The 17709-nt window shown below is 42.7% G+C and overlaps 1 protein-coding gene across 7 annotated transcripts in view; it reads left to right on the top strand.

The window, feature by feature from the left end:
• The window catches only part of PPP2R2C (protein phosphatase 2 regulatory subunit Bgamma), a 210212-nt gene extending 192925 nt beyond the window's left edge, over positions 1 to 17287 (top strand). For all 7 annotated transcript variants that reach the window (XM_065659662.1, XM_065659697.1, XM_065659687.1 and 4 more), the window contains 2 exons: positions 3837 to 3928; positions 14496 to 17287. In XM_065659662.1, coding sequence (XP_065515734.1) covers positions 3837 to 3928; positions 14496 to 14787 — 384 coding nt within the window. In that variant the 3' untranslated portion in view covers positions 14788 to 17287. The remainder of the gene's footprint in view (positions 1 to 3836; positions 3929 to 14495) is intronic.
• Positions 17288 to 17709: the final 422 nt, after the last annotated feature.

Genomic DNA, 17709 nt, shown 5'->3' with positions numbered 1-17709 from the left:
TGTGACACAGAAACTGCTTGTTATGAAAGCACAATGAGAAAAACTGTTAAGCTACCTACAGAAAAGTATGCAAAGCAGGGAAAACATCATTCATCTGGCTCGTAGGGTTTACTAAAGCATAGCCCTGTGACAGCGCTGGAATGACCCCTTGTTTTCTCTGTCTATATAATGGCAGCTGTGGTACGGTAGTTCACAATTATTATAGCTAAGATTGATTTAAAATAACATGTGATGAGACTTTGGTAGCGTGTCTTGTCAAAGCAACTGAAATTTCACATCAATGTTGTTGGGGATATATATCAGCTAGTGTTTAGTAGACAAAGTGGGCCCAAGTGTTATCTAGTACACCCATTACATTTCCGTGGATACTCTTCAGTGTATCTATCTCCTGTAAGTATTGGAAAGTCTGAACCTCTATACCTTTAAGACTACAGAATTGGTTTTCCTCTGAAAATGGCAGCACTTGTAATGCTAAATGTGTTAGAAATGTTGATATGCTGTGAAAATGGAGTGGGAGGATAAGGGCGAGACTGTGTTTTATGTAACAGAATCACAGCTCAGATTTGGGGAACTTAGATAATATATTATTTTATACTTATGTGATTGGAGTATGCAATGTTGTCCCTGGAGAGGAATAGCTGGTCAAGCCAACCTGTTTGTCTTGACTGACATCTGCTTATATTTCCTCGTGTAGGTATCTGTGCAACAAGCTGGCCACCTTTAAATCTGTCTGACATTCAACAGTAGTGGCAATTAGAAGGTTATACTTCTCAATGTTGAGAGTGTAAAGGCTACACAGATGCATTGCTGAGTGTTACAGTGGACTAAAGAAGAATCTGGAACTCATCGATCTCAGGAAGCCAATAGCACAGGACTCCATAGGCTTCACACAGTCCAGCTGCTCTGGGCAGCCTTTCATGGTTTTCAGCTGCAGAAAGTAGAGAATTCTGTTCTTAAGCAAAACGGTTATAAATTACTCTTTTAAATAATTTGTCTTAGTGGTATTTCTCTCTCACATACCTAAATCTCATGTATAAACTTAGAAATCTCTCTAAAAGTTTGTTGTGGCAGATCACCTGAAGGCAACAGATAAAGCTACCATTATGCGTGCACATAATCATGACGGGGCGTGTATCATTAAAAGAGTAAAACATATTAATGAAAAGATTCAGTTTCTCATTTCATCTGCTGCATGGTAGCCACTTAGATATTATCCAGCTGTGGGGCTCATGAGGAGGGTCACAACAGGAGATATCCCCGCAGGGTTGTAAGGAAGAGCAAAGTTTGTAACTGTGCTGCTTCATTATCAGGTTACAATTTTAGTAACACCAAAAATAAAATTCCTCATGCAAGTGCTTTTATTTATCAATGCTGTGGCTAAAAGAATGCTATTTCATAGAGCGGCTGTTCTGTCCTTGCTGAAATATATCTGCTGACAATGATTCAACATGATTTTCTCCTGGTTTTGCTTCACATAAAAGCAAAAAGGCAGCATACGATGCACTGGACAGCACTAAAAGAGCAATACAGTGGAATGGCCAGTGCTTGAATGTTGCAAGGTAGCCCTACCTAGCAGGATGCTCTTCTGATGCTGCCAGGTCAATCACCCCAGCAGAACCATACCAGCAACAGCCAGAGGTGAACATGTTCATAGCTGATAATAGCTTGATCTGCTTTTAGCAGGGTCTGTTGCATAGGGATTTGGACTAATGTGTCACACCAGTGCAATTTCTGATTGTGACTATTCAGTTCCAGTGAAATAGCTCCCTGTGTAGTCATGTTGCTCTCTCAGTTTGGAGCACAGAATTACTAGATAATTTCATGAGGGTCTGACCTAAAACAGGGCAGTGAAGAGAAGGAAAATGTGTTTTGTAATCATTTAGGAGCGAATTTGGTTTACATTCAAGTATTATTCATATGTGGTAAGAACTGTATGTAGCAGACAAGGGAAATCTGATTTTACCCTCAATTGGTAGTGGCAGATGAACGTGTAAACAAGGAGAGAATTTATTTATTCCGCTTAGTTTCTTATAGTCACTCTGAGGGTCTAAATGTGTTCAAATATAGCAGTCTTAGGGTCCCCATGAAGAGAAAGCTGGTTGTCCAAGGCAAGAGTGCAAGTCTGCAGACAGTCAGTCAACAAAAGGGACCTGAGACCTTGAAGAGATCAGTAAGAAATCTGAAGGAGGAACTGCAAAATGCTTTTTGACAGAGTGATAGAAAGGCACAGCTCCAAGCTGTGGATTTGGACGCACTTTGTGAAGGGTGTATACGTGACAGTGGTCATGACAGATGGCTGCTGGAAATGGTAACAAGAAGAAGACCTAGAAATGACAATCAGTGCGGCAAATGCAACTACTTCCTTTTGCCTTACCCAAGCTTTCTATTACTTCCAAGGGTTAGGAGCTCAGAAAGATGATAAAGGAAATTATATTGCTAACATAGAAAGGTTTGAAGTAAAGATAAAATGAAAGGATTTAATTACAGAGGGTGCAAGAAACTGCATCACTGCTTGAAGTGTTCTGACCTATTATTCACCATGAGGGTAACTGCATTTAATTGTGAAATGTATTATCTGCATCTGCCATTTGCCTGTTATTGCTGTATAAGACATCTGTTGATATATAAGTCAGTGCTCACTCATCTATTAATGGAAATTGATCCATAACTAAACTTCCTAATCCTTAATAACCTTACATTACAAATATTCCTGGGATGCTGTGCAATTTGGCTATTGAAAATGGGTTAAAGGAAATGTAAGTGAAAGGTCATTGTCCCTCATCTGGTCTGATAGAAGCTACCAGAAGAAAAGTTTATGCCCTCAAGCTAGAGAAGGTTACTGAGCATCCATGAGCAGGAGCAGTCTCCCTGGACTTGCAAGAACCAATACCTCTCTGTGTCAGAGCTAAATTATGCCCCTCGGCTATGGGATTGATATGTGTGCTCTGAGAGGCCATCCACAGGTCTTTGTTTTACAATTCCTACAACAGCTAGAAGAAAGCATCAGGAGTGAAAGTGCATTAGTAAATTCATCTAGGCAGGGATTTTCTAGCTCATTATTTCCTTGTGGAATGAAACCAATCATCCAGAAGGAAAATCTAATCAAATTCAGCAAAGGATTGAAGCAGTTTGTATGAGAGCTGTCTCTTTATGGTAACTCTTGTTCAGCTGAGATGTGTGGCCCAGAGGAGAGATCTGCTGCTTAGTCCCACTTTTCAAATATGTGTAAGTGAGAATTTACAATGTTGTTTTTAAGTCTCAGCTAAGTAGAAGATATCCTTGGGCTATATTAGTGTTCTGCTTTGCAGCATGTTCAACTACAACCATACTGTATTTGACTTCTGAAATACCCAAATATATGTAGAACCATACATACAGGTTCTTTTAAGAGAGCCAAGTTCTTTCTGCCTCAAGTGAGACTCCACTTATCTTGGAATATGACATTTTTGTTACTATTTAAATTAGATTTCTTGCACATTAATTAGCACATCCAGGGTATCAGCTGGTGAAATGTCTTCGGGAATTAGGCTAACACTGAGAAAATCACCCAAGCAGGAAGCAAATATGTTGAAGAGGGGTGGTCTGCAGCCTGCTGAGGGAGGTATGCTTCGTGCCTTCCTGCAACAATAATTCTGTAGCACCAGGTTAATTGGACTGTGGAAAAGCACAGATAGCTTCTTTAGGGTTTAAACACAGCATGCTCTGCAAGGCTACCAATCTGTGCAGCATATTTGGAAAGTGAACATGGGAGATAAAGCAGAGTGTGGGGGGCTGGTTGTGGAGCTTTATATTTAGTTTTATTCCAAGAATAACAGCAGCTATTTTCTTTGAAACAGGTCCATGATTACCTTAGGAGCAAGTTGTGTTCCCTCTATGAAAATGACTGCATCTTTGACAAGTTTGAATGTGCATGGAATGGATCAGACAGGTAATCCATCTTTATGTCCGTCACTGTCTTCTTTTACCAAAAGAGTGTCCATGTAGTGAGGAGTGATCAGAAAGTGAAGTGTTACACGTGTTTATTTTCCACATCATAGAATCATAGAATAGTTAGTGTTGGAAAGGACCTTAAGATATCTAGTTCCAACCCCCCTGCCATGGGAAGGGACACCTCCCACTAAACCACTAAACAGTTTGCATCTTCACAGGTTCAGGTTGATAAAAGCTGTTTGGATATTGGTGGGGTTGTACCTCTGACCTCCTTACACATGGTGTTTGCCTTGTTAATCTTGGTTCGTGCCTTAGGGGGAAAAAACCCTTCCAATTCTGTCTGTTTTCAGCAAAATCATAAGTGGGCTGCAAAAGTTAAAAGAGTGCTGTCAACTCGCACAGCCCCACCAACACACTAAGGAAGCTTCTGTGATCCTCTGTTTACACACTAGCTGCTTCAGAAATTCAGCTCATTTACTGGAAATGGGGAGCGAGGAAAGGCAGCCGCAAGCACCCACTGGTTCTCTGCAAACTGCTGCCAAATGACTGGTTTTTTCTGGTACCTATCTCCACCAGAGCAGTCCCTTTCCCTGTGCACTGAAGGAGAGCTCCTTGTTTTTATCTTGGACTTAAAACCTTGTTGAGTATTTTAATGAGAAATACTGGCACAGCAAGTCAGAGAGTGCAAGCTAGGATGCAGTGTGGTAATGCCGTAATGTTAGCAAATTATGGCAGTACTTTGGGAAGTAGGAATATTGTACAGGAAGAACTGAGTAGCCGAGAGGAATGGGATAATAAAAATGGATGAAATCCAAGAGTATAATGCAGGGTGAGGATTTTAGTTAAAAGAAGACACAAACCTTCATGTTATCAGTTGGAAACAACTCACAGAGATGTTCATATGCTAGGTGGTTCATATGCGAGGAAGGGATTAGCAGTCTACAAAATGCATGTGAAAGAGAGCACAGGAGCCAGTTTTGAATGGCACACAGTGACTCCTGGCTCAGCAATGCTACGAGCCAAGAGGCAAAGGCTTGGCACATGCTGAAGGCCTGGAACTATGCCTTCAACTCACTTAGCCTCTCATTTGGAAAAGGGAAAACCAGTTCATCTCATTGTATTTGTAGCAGGCCTGCCCCCCTGAACTGGGCAAGGATTATGAAACAGAGTGTGGGGCAGCTGTGAAGAAGTCAGATATGATCCTTGAATGGGCAAGGCTGGAATATCCAGCAGAGAAAAAGAGCTACATGATGTTAGGGTCTTATTCAAAGACCTATGGACTGCAGTTACACATTTCTTGTCCCTCATCTCCAAGGTGGAGGAACTAATGGGCAGCTGCTCTAAAGAGAAGAGAGGGCAGGAGTTTGTTTTTGATCAGTTTAGCAAAAGAGAAGCCAAGATTATACTTCCTTCTAGTAGGTATATCAAGGAGGTATACATAGGGAGGATCTAGCTAAGATAAATGTGAATGACACAACAGAAAATAGCTACAGAACAGGTAATGATAGCCTTGAAATTAGAGGTGGTTTGTACCTATCCAGACAGTCACCGTGTGGAGCAGTCTTCTGGTACTGAGTAGTGGAGTCGTAAGCAGCACGATTGTTTTGATGAAGATGCAGGAAATTTGTGAAAGCAATTATATGAGACATTGCTTAAAATGCAAGCGTCTGAACTTGGAAGTTCAGAACAAAGTCTCTTCCAGTCCTGTGTTCCACAAATGCAGACAATGTGTTATGCTGTACCCTGGGTAAGGGATATCTTCCCTTTGGGCTACTTTCCTTTGCTCAGTTCCTGCACCTGCCCAATGGAGAGATTCTGTGTTTATAGAATCATAAACTGGTTTGGGTCGCAAGGGACCTTAAAGCTTATCCAGTTCCAACCCCCTGCCACAGGCAGGTCCACCTTCCACTAGACCAGGTTGCTCAAAGCCCCGTCCAACCTGGCCTTGAACACTGCCAGGGATGGGACAGCCACAGCTTTTCTGGACACCCTGTGCCAGCGCCTCTCCACCCTCAGTAAAGAACTTCCTAATATCAATCTAATCTACTCTCTTTCATTTTAAAACCATTCCCTCTTGTCCTATCACTACCTGCCCTTGTCAAAACTCCTTCTCCCTCTCTCTTATTTACTAATAAATAAACTTTTACCACGTATCATTCATTATGCAAGTAAAACTATATTCTTCCATGATCTCTGTTGTCTGCATGCCAGGGTAGTGTGTTTTCTGGCAAGGATTAACTCAGCATTGAGTATCCCCTGTGATACAAACTGCTGGTCATTTTAAATGACTTTGGTAGACCACACTGTGCAAAATACTTCCCAGATTGCTATGACTGCAACTTGGGCACCAGCTGTTGTTGTGGAAATGGCATTGATATGGTCAGGAAGTGGGAATGACCCACAGAAGTTTTATGTTTAACTTTTCTCCGAACCCCCCAAACCCATGCATGAATGGGTGTTTTAGGAGTGTTACCTCAGCAGACAGGTTACTGCTTGAATTTGATCTTACTAAAAATTCCAAAATTAAAGCATTTATTGGAAATATGGGCAGTGCTGTTCCCTGCCTAAACCTGGCACAGAAGAACAGCACAATCAAATCATTTAGATATTGTGAAACGTTGAAGCCCCAAAGCCCCCAGCATTCAGGGATTTTCACATCCTTTCGAACCACTTTGCTTATCCTTGATGGGAATTCCCAGTGCATGTAGAGGATGGTCACTTGTTCCCAGACTCAGTCTCCTGTAGTCAAATGAAGTGCTCCTGTCCTCATTAGTGCTGTAAGACCTGTCTCTGGATAGTTGCCTGGTAATAATAGAAGTATTATTCAATATAAGGATTTAAAGTGAGCGTAATATTTTCGTTCCTACTTGACAGATCAGAAAGATCAATGCACTGAGTAATTATTAAGTGGGAGCATTAGATTGTGAGGGCTTCATTTATTGTACTGCCAAGACACTGACGCGTTACTAGTCATGCACAATTACCAAATCCGTCACTGAACACAATACGCTGCTCTTGATTGTAAGAAACTGTTGAGTAGAGTAGCTGGCAACATTTGACAAAAGATAAGGGTTCTCTTTAATTTAGTTGTTTCTTTCTAAGAGTCAAATATATCAGCACTGATGTTAATCTTTTGAGGAACATCTGAGCTTCTTCTTCTGTGTATGACAAGTATTGTATTGTTTTGCTACACGCTACAAGGATGGTATGTTTTTGTGTGTGCTAAATTATATTTGGCTACCAGTAACTCTTAAAGAACAGTTAATTTGGACAGCAAGGTCACTCAATTTGATCCTCTTGGTGTGTATATTTTCTTAAAAGGACTACTGCTGAGGGTAAGCAATACTTAATAAAAAAGGTACTCTTTAAGAGATGCTGCAGTATGTAACAGTATACTGCACATATATATATGTATACATATATCTACATAACTAATAACTACAGTTTTTAACATGTTAAGTTTATCTTTGGAGACTTGAAAGCTACAATGACAATCAGAAGTGACAGGATTGCTGTTAAAAATTAAAGCATGTTTATTATATAGGTGAAAATCCTTTATTAATTTTTGTCATTACTAAGGAGTTAATCTGGGCTATGATAGAACCTGATGGTGAGGCTGTTTACAAAAAAAATCAATGTACGTGAGCTCTGATTAGAACGTGATTGATGCTCAGTTACTCCAATGAACAGGAACTAATACAATCAGACAGAGCCGATCTCATTTGCTGAAGGGCACATTAATCACTATGTACTTTGGCAACAACGGTGGTCAGGGGGGGAGTCAAGCAGGGGTCTTACACCAGTTCAACCAGATGAGCACATATTATCTCTAGCTGAGTATATTACACTAAAATCATGCCATCTTTATTGTATATACATCATTACATGACTATGCAGAATACATGAGCTCTATTTATACAACAATGGAATTTAGTTCTTCCATTCACTTCCATAGTCATATCTTTTAATAATGACCTGCAAGATGCTGTTTTCTTCCCACTGTCAACCAAATGCATTTTGTTATTTCAGTCTTACCACAAAATTTAGCACCTTTGCAGCTGTTTGTGTGTTAAAGAGCCAGTAAAAGATAAAAATAACAGTAATTCTACATGGTAAATACCTTCATTACTTTTTTTAAGATTTCATATCAATGAGTGTATGGGAACCCTTCCAGGGAGGCTTCTGAATACTATCATGATAAGTGATAGGCTGTAAGCAGATGAGTGAAGTCACATACAACTGTTCAGTCAGTCCTTTCCTACTGAACTGTCATTCATTCCACGGAATATCCATCAGCCTTCACTCTAATCAGGCGGAATTGGCAGGTCCCAGTGGATGAGATGTTAACAGTCTATTCCTGTCTGGCAGCATGCCCCATGCTGCAGAGCTAGAGGGCATAATTTTGTTCTTGGAGCTTGGCATGTCAAATATTAGCTTGGAAGGACTTGGGGATCCCCTGTTCTTATTCCTGGTTTTATACCAGACAGCTGTACCGCAGTGCCACAACCCTGAATCCAGTGTCTCAAACTTTTCCATCAGCATGCTCCCCAGGAGGTTTAAAGTTCATTCTTTGTGCCTCTCTTTCTGCCTCTCTTGCCTCAGGCAGTGATGTTCTGCTGCCGTATCTACAGTGAGGGGCAGGTTAGCTGGACTGCCTTTGTATTTCTATCATCCTTAAACCTGGTGTGTGCCAGTCCTTAAGCCTTGGCCAGCACTGCTCCTGTCACACCATCCCATGGCTTCCTTGCTCTTGTGAGCAACAGTGAAGGAGGTGAGCTATGACATGAACTGAATTTCTCCAGACAATAGAAATCCAAAGGTGAATAAGATGTCTGTGCATCCAGGAAGTCTAACCTGGGCCAGAGTTAGCCCAAAAACTTATTATAAAAAGGTCTTTAAAAAAACCCACACCAAAACCTGCACACACCAAAGTGAAAAGAGTATGGTTTGGTTTTCAAGCAAGCCTTAGTTCCAGCTGATACTCTAGAGCTTCAGGGCAACCCCTGACATCCCAGAAGGCAGCTGACTGGAACAATTTCGATAAAAGCTGTTGTGTGCAGCATAGATGACATCTAAGAGCTTGGCTTGCAATAAAGAAATCTGAGCAAAGTATGGGAATAACAGATATGAGAAAGACAGATACACCAGTTCTCCTGATTGATATGTTTGATGAAATCTCAGTGCCCCAAAATGTTATGGAAGATCTCATTGCAGTTTAGTACAAATGATGTAATCCCATTCAGATGCCCTTAAGGTTGGTGAAGTAGGGAATTTGCCAAAAGGCCATCAAGGCCTGTGCTGTGATTGCCCAGCTGTAAAGCAGATTGCACACATGGGTGCATGCAAACCCTTTTTTTACAGCCCTTGGCAAGAATAGCAGCTCTGTAAAATAGCCAACCAGCAGTGCTTCTACTTCCCTGCACCCCATGGTAAGCTGGTACATGGCCAGCCTGGCCTTACGGATCTCCCAGCATCCCAACATCCCTGGTGCCACAACCTGCACTATCAAATCCCTGCCAGTGATTTGTATGTAATGAGAAAGGAAACCCTCCCACCAGCTCATTTCTCCAGCCTTCAGCTGGATGAAGGCTAAAGAAGGATGGAAGGATGAAAGAAGGATGGAAGCCACAAACCCTTGAGAGCTGAGCAAGCTACACAATGCGTGAGAGTAATCAAGGCGAGAGATAGTGGGAGATTACAGAGAGAGGGTGAGCAGTGGGACCTTCAAAAGTAAAATGAAGAGATTGGGAAGCAGAGAAAGGGAAATGAGGAAGTGAAGCAAAAGAGACAGGACAGAGCAGGGAACAGGATGGAGCTAAGGAGGATACTTCAGCAGCAGCAGAGAGTGAAACAGGGTATTTTTAAAAAAGTGTAGAGCAGGATAGAGAGAAATGGAGGAAGGGGAGGGGAGAAGGAAGGAGAGGGGAAGGGAAACCTACATGGAAGGTGCAGTGAAGGGCAGAGTCAGAGCTGGAGAGGATGCAAGAGCAAAAAAGAACAGAATGGTGGCTAGAGAGGGAGTAAGAAGAAAAGTCAATTGGTAAAAGGAGGAGAAGTAGGATTGGTCTGCACTGGGGTTTTCTCCTTCCCCTTTTACTTGCTGTAAGAATACATTTTTCACAGAAGAGGGAAAGACTGGGCCACAGCAACCCCGCATGAGGACTGAGGTTTGGTGGCAGTGAGATGGCTCAGATGGAGTCGCTGATAAGCAAGAGTACCCAGTGTCAGTGCAGGCTGGGCAAGTTAATGGCATTTTCTGTTGTCACTCAGAGGACTCATACTCAGTGCATTGCCAGAAACCCCCAGAGCTTGCTTGGAAGTTCTCTAATAGGGGAGCACAGAGGACTCACTGTGCTTTGCAGAGCAGCACCATGCCGAGAGGAAAACATGTTCTTCTGGTGGGGCAGTGCAGGAGGGTTAACAGGGACCTGTGTGAGTGCACCTGGGGCCCTGCAGATGCAGGATGTTGCTGCTGCTTCCAGAGCACCAGCTAGGCTGTCAGTGTGGAAAGTGTAGCAGCGGCAGCCATGTCACTGCCTTTTGTGGGTTTTCCTGCCCTTTTTTTGCTTTTCTTGCCTCTTTGAAAGTTATATTTTAATCGTGCCACCTGTAGCTGTGGTGGTTCGAGCTGGGCACATTCTATCAGCAGCTTTGCTCCAGCCTGAGCTATCAGTGTGCTGCTCTTCAACATGCACTGGAGTGTCTTCTGCATCCTAAACACCCCTGCATGGCTGAGATCATGGTGCCTCTGACCAAAGGTAGGACAACTTTTAACATGCTTTACAAACAGAAGTAAAGGTGATTAGGCAGAGCTTTTATGGGCTGTTTCCTTACACACGTAAGAATGTGGGACGTTTTGGGTGAGAGGCTTTGTTTGATTTCTTGAACCAGCCTCACTTGCAAGGGTTTTGTACAAGCACTTGTCGTGACACCGCTGTGCAGAGCAGGGTCTGGGAATACAGAACAGGCTCTTCCTGTACTCAGCTACAGTTTTTATTCTAATATATGTATGTATATAAACTTCTCCTTATTGCATACATTCCATTATTGCACATCATATTTTCCTGAATGGGAATAAATTGCAGGCTTACACCTAGTTCTCACTCTCTTTTATTGTTATTTTAAGCAGCAGGTAAGGTTATAATCCATCTGTGTTTGTGACCTTGAACAAGAATGGGCACTTTCTCATTTACATAATGCTATTTTTTACTGAGCCATTAAGCTGCAGAAAAACAGGGCCAGCATGGAAAGTAGTCATCTACATATGTTTAAAAAAATAACTGCAGTAAATCCAACTGGGGAAGGCAGACTTCTAAAAAGATGCGAGTGTTCAAGAAATTAAAAAGCAAATGGACTGTAAAGGCAGTTTTACTGCAAGCAAAACCTCCTAAAATAAGATCCTCGACAAATACCGCTCTGTGCATTTGGTGCGCTGGTACTCTGCCTGCATGAACACTGCTCCCCTGACAGTTCCTGCCTTCAGCAGTGGGATGCTCCCCACTCCCCTGGAACCACAGCTCTGCAGCCCATGGCCTACGGTGCTCCAGTGTTATGAACCTGATTCCAAGTTTTGCCTGAGGGGAGAAAGCCCACAGTGCTGAGCTGGGCTGTTTGAATCACAAACTGTGTGTGCTAGCGCTGAGATATGAAATCACCACGACTTTTTCACATTGTGAATAACCATTACAGCAGGAGCTGTAAATGACAAGACACGGTGATCTGGAGGGAGTGAAACGTTAGATTTACTGCTGTTGATTCAGTTTCTGAAATGGGCACTAATCTTGATCCATACGCTTTCTGCAGCTTCTGGGGTATGTTTATCAAGCTGTCACACCGACTCCTGTTTTTTTTGCTTGTGGGGATGTTAAGTTGTGCCTTACTAAGCAGGATTGTGACAGGTCTTTGCGGATGGGGTGAAGGTAAGAGAAACCTCACTGCAGACACCCCAAGGGCTAGCTGCATGGCCAGAGTCTCTGTAGCTCATCCCCAAACTGCGCAGCCAGTGGTGTGCTGCCTGGAGACCTCAGTAAAGCAGCCTCCTGACAGGGTGAAGGCTGGAGGTGACCTGTTGCTGAGGGCAGTGTGTGCTGTGTCTCTGTGCTACACCCTTCTGATCTGAAGCAGTCTTCTTTAGCGCTTCAGGAGCTGTAACAAACTCAGTGTGGAATCAGCTGTCATCACACTCCACTATGCCATCAGCAAACGTAGAAGCAGGATGGAGCTGGCAGTCCTGTCAGTGATTCACAGTGTACAAATCCAGCTCACCCGCAGTGGCTCTGAAGTGAGCGGAGCTGCTGTCAGGGAGTAGCTGTAGGGTAAGAGCAGTTAGCTGCACAGCTCCCATTTCTGCCATTTTCAGTGCATTATTCATTTGTATTAGAGTAGCTCCTAATGGCCCCAAATGAGATCAAGGCAACACTGGCTGGAGGCTGTGCACATAGTGTAAGACAGCTCCTAAATCCAGGAGCATCTAATCTAATCAGCTAGTGAACTTCTGTATGGTGCAGAGTATAGTTTATGCCTTTGAATTCTCCCATGATTGCATATGCTGTGCTTTCCTGGCTGGTGTGCTGCTCAACACAGCTTCTCCCCAAGTGGGAAACAACAGCGGAGTGCTAAAGCAACTGCCATTTGAGATGGATTTTAGTTTATTAAATGTGAAGCAGGTGAAATATGCTCTGTTGGGCTGTACTAGAAAGGCAAATAGTTCCTGACTGCCTGAGTCTTGGAACTGTGCAGCTTTTCCTGGGGAGACCTGATTGTTTGGGGTGGATGCCCACTTCCAGAATGGAAATTTGGAAAAGACTCCCTATCTGCAGCTGAGACAGGAGAGTTGAGCATGGCCCTGTCTTTGCATATGGGAAAAGTTCACAAGGGATGAGCCTTCGAACAAGGCTCTGAAACCCATGATTATGCTAATCCAATAACCTGGGGGCCATGGATGAAATCCTGAATTCATTAAAGTTAGTGACAAAATATCCTCCCCTAGGGACTGGGGGAACGAAGCAACTGGCAATCCATTATTTCAAACTACAAGCTGATTAATGGGGTAATTTGTATACAGATCGAGGGATGCTTTCTGTCCCTGTCTCCCAGACCCAGAAATATATCCTGACTTGAAGCTTCATTCGAACTTCATAGAAGAGATGACAGAATCCTGTTTATCAATGTAGTATTTCTAAGCAGCATTGTAAATACAAATTTTAATGCTGTTGAGACCTGCAAGGTCTATGGCCTCAGAAAGGAAACAGGTTTATTCTGGAAAGAATTCACTTGTGCTACCTCTGTAATTTTTCAGAATGTTTTGAAACACTTCAAATTATTCATTACAATACACAATTCAATAGTAAATCTTATTAGTGTATCAAAATGTTTGAAATACATGGAAATCTTTTTTAAAGGCTTTTTCTGGGATCATGATAAATCTCAGCTGTCAAAAAAGGCAAAGCTCTGGGAAAAGAGAAGAGCCTGAAATAAGTGATCCTTAATCACAGAATCATAGAACAGTTAGGGTTGGAAAGGACCTTAAGATCATCAGGTTCCAACCCCCCTGCCATGGGCAGGGACACCTCACACTAAACCATCCCACCCAAGGCTTCGTCCAACCTGGCCTTGAACACTGCCAGGGATGGAGCACTCACAACCTCCCTGGGCAACCCATTCCAGTGCCTCACCACCCTAACAGGAAAGAATTTCCTCCTTATATCCAATCTAAACTTCCCCTGTTTAAGTTTTAACCCGTTACCCCTTGTCCTGTCACTACAGTCCCTGACGAAGAGTCCCTCCCCAGCATCCCTATAGGCCCACTTCAGATACTGGAAGGCTGCTATGAGGTCTCCACGCAGCCTTCTCTTCTCCAGGCTGATCAGCCCCAACTTCCTCAGCCTGTCTTCATACGGGAGGTGCTCCAGTCCCCTGATCATCCTCGTGGCCCTCCTCTGGACTTGTTCCAGCAGTTCCATGTCCTTTTTATGTTGAGGACACCAGAACTGCACACAATGCTCCAGGTGAGGTCTCACAAGAGCAGAGTAGAGGGGCAGGATCATCTCCTTCGACCTGCTGGTCACACTCCTTTTGATGCAGCCCAGGATACGGTTGGCTTTCTGGGCTGCGACGCACACTGCAGCCGGCTCATGTTCATTTTCTCATCGACCAGCACCCCCAAGTCCTTCTCTGCAGGGCCGCTCTGAATCTCTTCTCTGCCCAACCTGTAGCTGTGTGTAATAACTTGTAAAAAGCTGAAGGGTTATCAAAAATAACTTTTTAGGACATGTTACTTCTTTTGTCTTATGATGTTACTCTCATGATGTTGTGGTCCTTACATTTCTGCATGCTTCAGGTTAACTGTTCTTTTCATTGAATATTCTAGAAGGGAAGGGGAAGACAGTGGCAGAAAATTGTACTCTGGGGAGCAGTGGGGAAACTCCTGGTTTATGTCCTTTTCCCAGCTGAAGCCAGAAACTGTCTCATTCTGAGGTCAAAGCTCAGCTGTCTTGAGCCCACCAAAGTTGACTTCCCACAGTGCTGTTTAACTCTTTGTTCTCGTTCTTTCTCTCTCCCTGCAGTGTGATAATGACCGGTGCATATAACAACTTCTTCCGAATGTTTGACCGGAACACCAAGCGGGATGTGACCTTGGAGGCATCCCGAGAGAGTAGCAAACCACGAGCTATTCTCAAGCCCCGGAGGGTCTGCGTTGGAGGCAAACGGAGGAAAGATGACATCAGTGTTGACAGTTTGGACTTTACTAAGAAGATCTTGCACACAGCATGGCACCCAACCGAGAACATCATTGCTATAGCAGCGACAAACAATCTGTACATATTTCAGGATAAAGTGAACTCAGAAATGCACTAGATTTATCAATATCCCTCTATATTTACAAACCAGCCTCTTGAGAGTTGTAGAAGGATGTGATCTTCACAAAAAATTGTGGCTTCTGTGGTGGGATTTGTAGGTTGCATCCTTTCATCCCTCAGCCTGTATCTTTATTGGTGGCAAGCCAACTACTAATTTTCCATCACTGCAACTGTATGAGTAAAAGGCACGACTGCAAATCCAGTACTGTGGTCTGTATTGGTTCCTTTAAACAAACAGGGGTATTTATTCACTTTGGGAGTGTTCCTGAGGAGGGCTGAGGCTCCTCAGGTCCCGTTAGTGTTTTCAAGGGTCTCAGTGGCTTACAGGGCCATGCTTTTCCAGTACCCTGCCTGCTTTTGTAGTCCACAGCATTTACCACATTGTTAGAGCTTTTTGCCTCAATCTCTTGATTATTTTTTTCAGTAACATTTTCCTCTTTCAGCTAAGCCAGGCCTGTTTGAGTGAATGAATAGCAACATCCCTTTAGACCATGCGGCACATTGGGAGAGGCCTCATGACACTTATACCTGGAAGCAGAATCCCTGCCAGTGAAAAGCTGCCCTGTCTCACCTATCCCATTCCCTTCTTTACAACACCCTCTTGTTTATTTATTTATTCACATTGCTTTGTGCTTCAACTTCCCAAGTAAGTGTCAGACTGGTATAGTTACTCAGCTGGCTTACTTTAAGAAGTTTATTCTCTAGAGATCTCTTTGCCCTGTTCGAAACAATTAACTAGTACCTTCATCACGTGGAGGACTATGTAAAAACTTGGTATTGCCACTTCAGACTGGTCAGACACAGCCAGGCAGTTGACATACAAACTCATCCTGCCATCTGGGGGTTGGAGTTCTGGAAACCTTGGCTAGAAGTGCTGTCCTTGAAGGCAACAGTCAGCTTCAGTGGGAGGAAAGTTATGTCACTGCTAGACACTTCAGAAAGTCCCTCGTCTGCTGATTGCAGCGTGGTTATTTTAGTCGTGGCCTTGGGGAATACAGGCAATGTAACTGTAAAAGGAATGGTGCCGCGAGATGCAGCACTTGTCAGTGAATTTTAACACTTTTAAATGAGTCCACTGCTGGGAGACAAAATTATTCCTGGAGAAATATGAAACATAAAAAGCTCCAAACCCAACCAAACCTTCCACATACGCACGGATAGATCTATCTCTGGTTTAAAATGAATAGTGATGGATAAATGGGAAAGTACACACAATCAGTGTGGCACATGCAGGAATCGTATGGGAACAGTGCAGCGGGCAGGGAGTCCCCTTAATCCAGGAAAAGAAAGTTCTGCTGCATCCCTAATAGCTCTGGCAGAAACATTAATATCCCGAAGGATTTCTCCTCAAACCACGAATAAAAGAGCACAACTCACGTGACCTGTTAATCTGCCCATATTAAACCTCAGAAAAAATAAATCTCTAAGCCATTGTGCACTGATTTCTTGGTAAGTGGAGAATGTACCAATGAAGGGATCTGCATGCTTTTATAATTTGGTTTGAGCAGAAAGGGTGAAAATCTGCTTACAAGAACTAGTAAAACAAAGCTTTTATATGACAACACAACACATGAACTCTGTACCTTGGAAGTTTTCTAGATCAGTGCCGTGTACTTCGTGTGCAGAAGCACAAACGCATGTGCATCACTTCCCAGACACACCAAACATACAGTATGAAATGTGTAGGCTCATTTGAAAGGGAATTGGGAGCGTTTATAAGGCAGTATATGCTGTAGCAGGCATGGACAGTACATGTACATATTTATTCAAATGAAATTTAACAAAATTGACTTTTCTTTTCCCCTCACTTGTAAAAAGGTTTAAGAATGTGGTAAATTGTATAGAAAACTTGTTAATGCCAAACTACCGCTTCAAGGGTGTCACAATTTCTTTGACTTTTGGCCTCCTCCATTAACCTTTGCAGCTCAAAAACAAGTAAAAATAATGCTGTCAGATCATACTGGCATTTACAGCTAGAAGTACTGTAAAACATATATTTAGCTTTTAACATTCTCAAGTTCTATAGATAACTTATTATAAAGCAGATCTTAATAAATACCACAGTTTTTTGTTTTTAATTTGAAGTACCTTGCTCTGTTACAGCTTTGGGTACCAAAAAGAACATTAAAATTAAAGAAAGAAATATATCTTTGGAGCTTTATAGAACTAATGAAATGCCCAACCAAAATACAAGTGATATAAGTGATATAGAGGAAATAAATAGAAACCTTTCAAAGACCAGTATTCCGTTCCTGTCTTTGACATCTCTACTGCAGATCGGTTTCCTGGTTTCTTGAATGTATGGAAAGTTAACATCGTCATTGTGAGCGTTTCCAACTTTTCTTTTTCTTTTTAATTTGAGCTTTCAGTGGTGTAGAATAAGTGATGGTAAAGTTGGTAAAGCTGATTGATTGTTTTGAAAGCTGTTGTTCATGGCTGCATTCTTTGTGTTGCACAAATTAGCTAACTGTTGTTGAATAAAAATATAAATATGTTAATACCAGCTTTTTCAATAAAACTACAACCAAAAAGGCATAAATAGATGACTTCCAGGCACAGCTTATTTTTAAGCTAGACATGAAAGGGTTGTTTATCTCCTTTTAACAGAGGAGGAAGAGTGACAGGGAGTGGGACTCACAGGACAAGCTGCTACTATGTGAACCTAAGGTGGTGTGGAAAGTAGAGAGGTGAACACAGTGCCCAGAACAGGGCTAACCTGGGGGTTTAGCACTATGACGAGTGCGTGCAGACAGTTACAGCAGAACTGCAGATAATGCTTTCGATTTACCCCTTGGACCAGCTTTTTCCTCTGCTTGTAGCCCAACATAGACTTAAGGAGGTTGGAGTCTCAGTTTCCTACAGATGGAATGAGGGACATGTGCAACGTGAAGGGACACACACAAATACAGGGTAAAAAATG

Source organism: Lathamus discolor, chromosome 1, assembly GCF_037157495.1.
Source record: "Lathamus discolor isolate bLatDis1 chromosome 1, bLatDis1.hap1, whole genome shotgun sequence".
Classification (NCBI taxonomy): domain Eukaryota; kingdom Metazoa; phylum Chordata; class Aves; order Psittaciformes; family Psittacidae; genus Lathamus; species Lathamus discolor.
The sequence above is the reverse complement of the archived record's forward strand: the minus strand, read 5'-3'. Positions and strand labels throughout refer to the sequence as shown.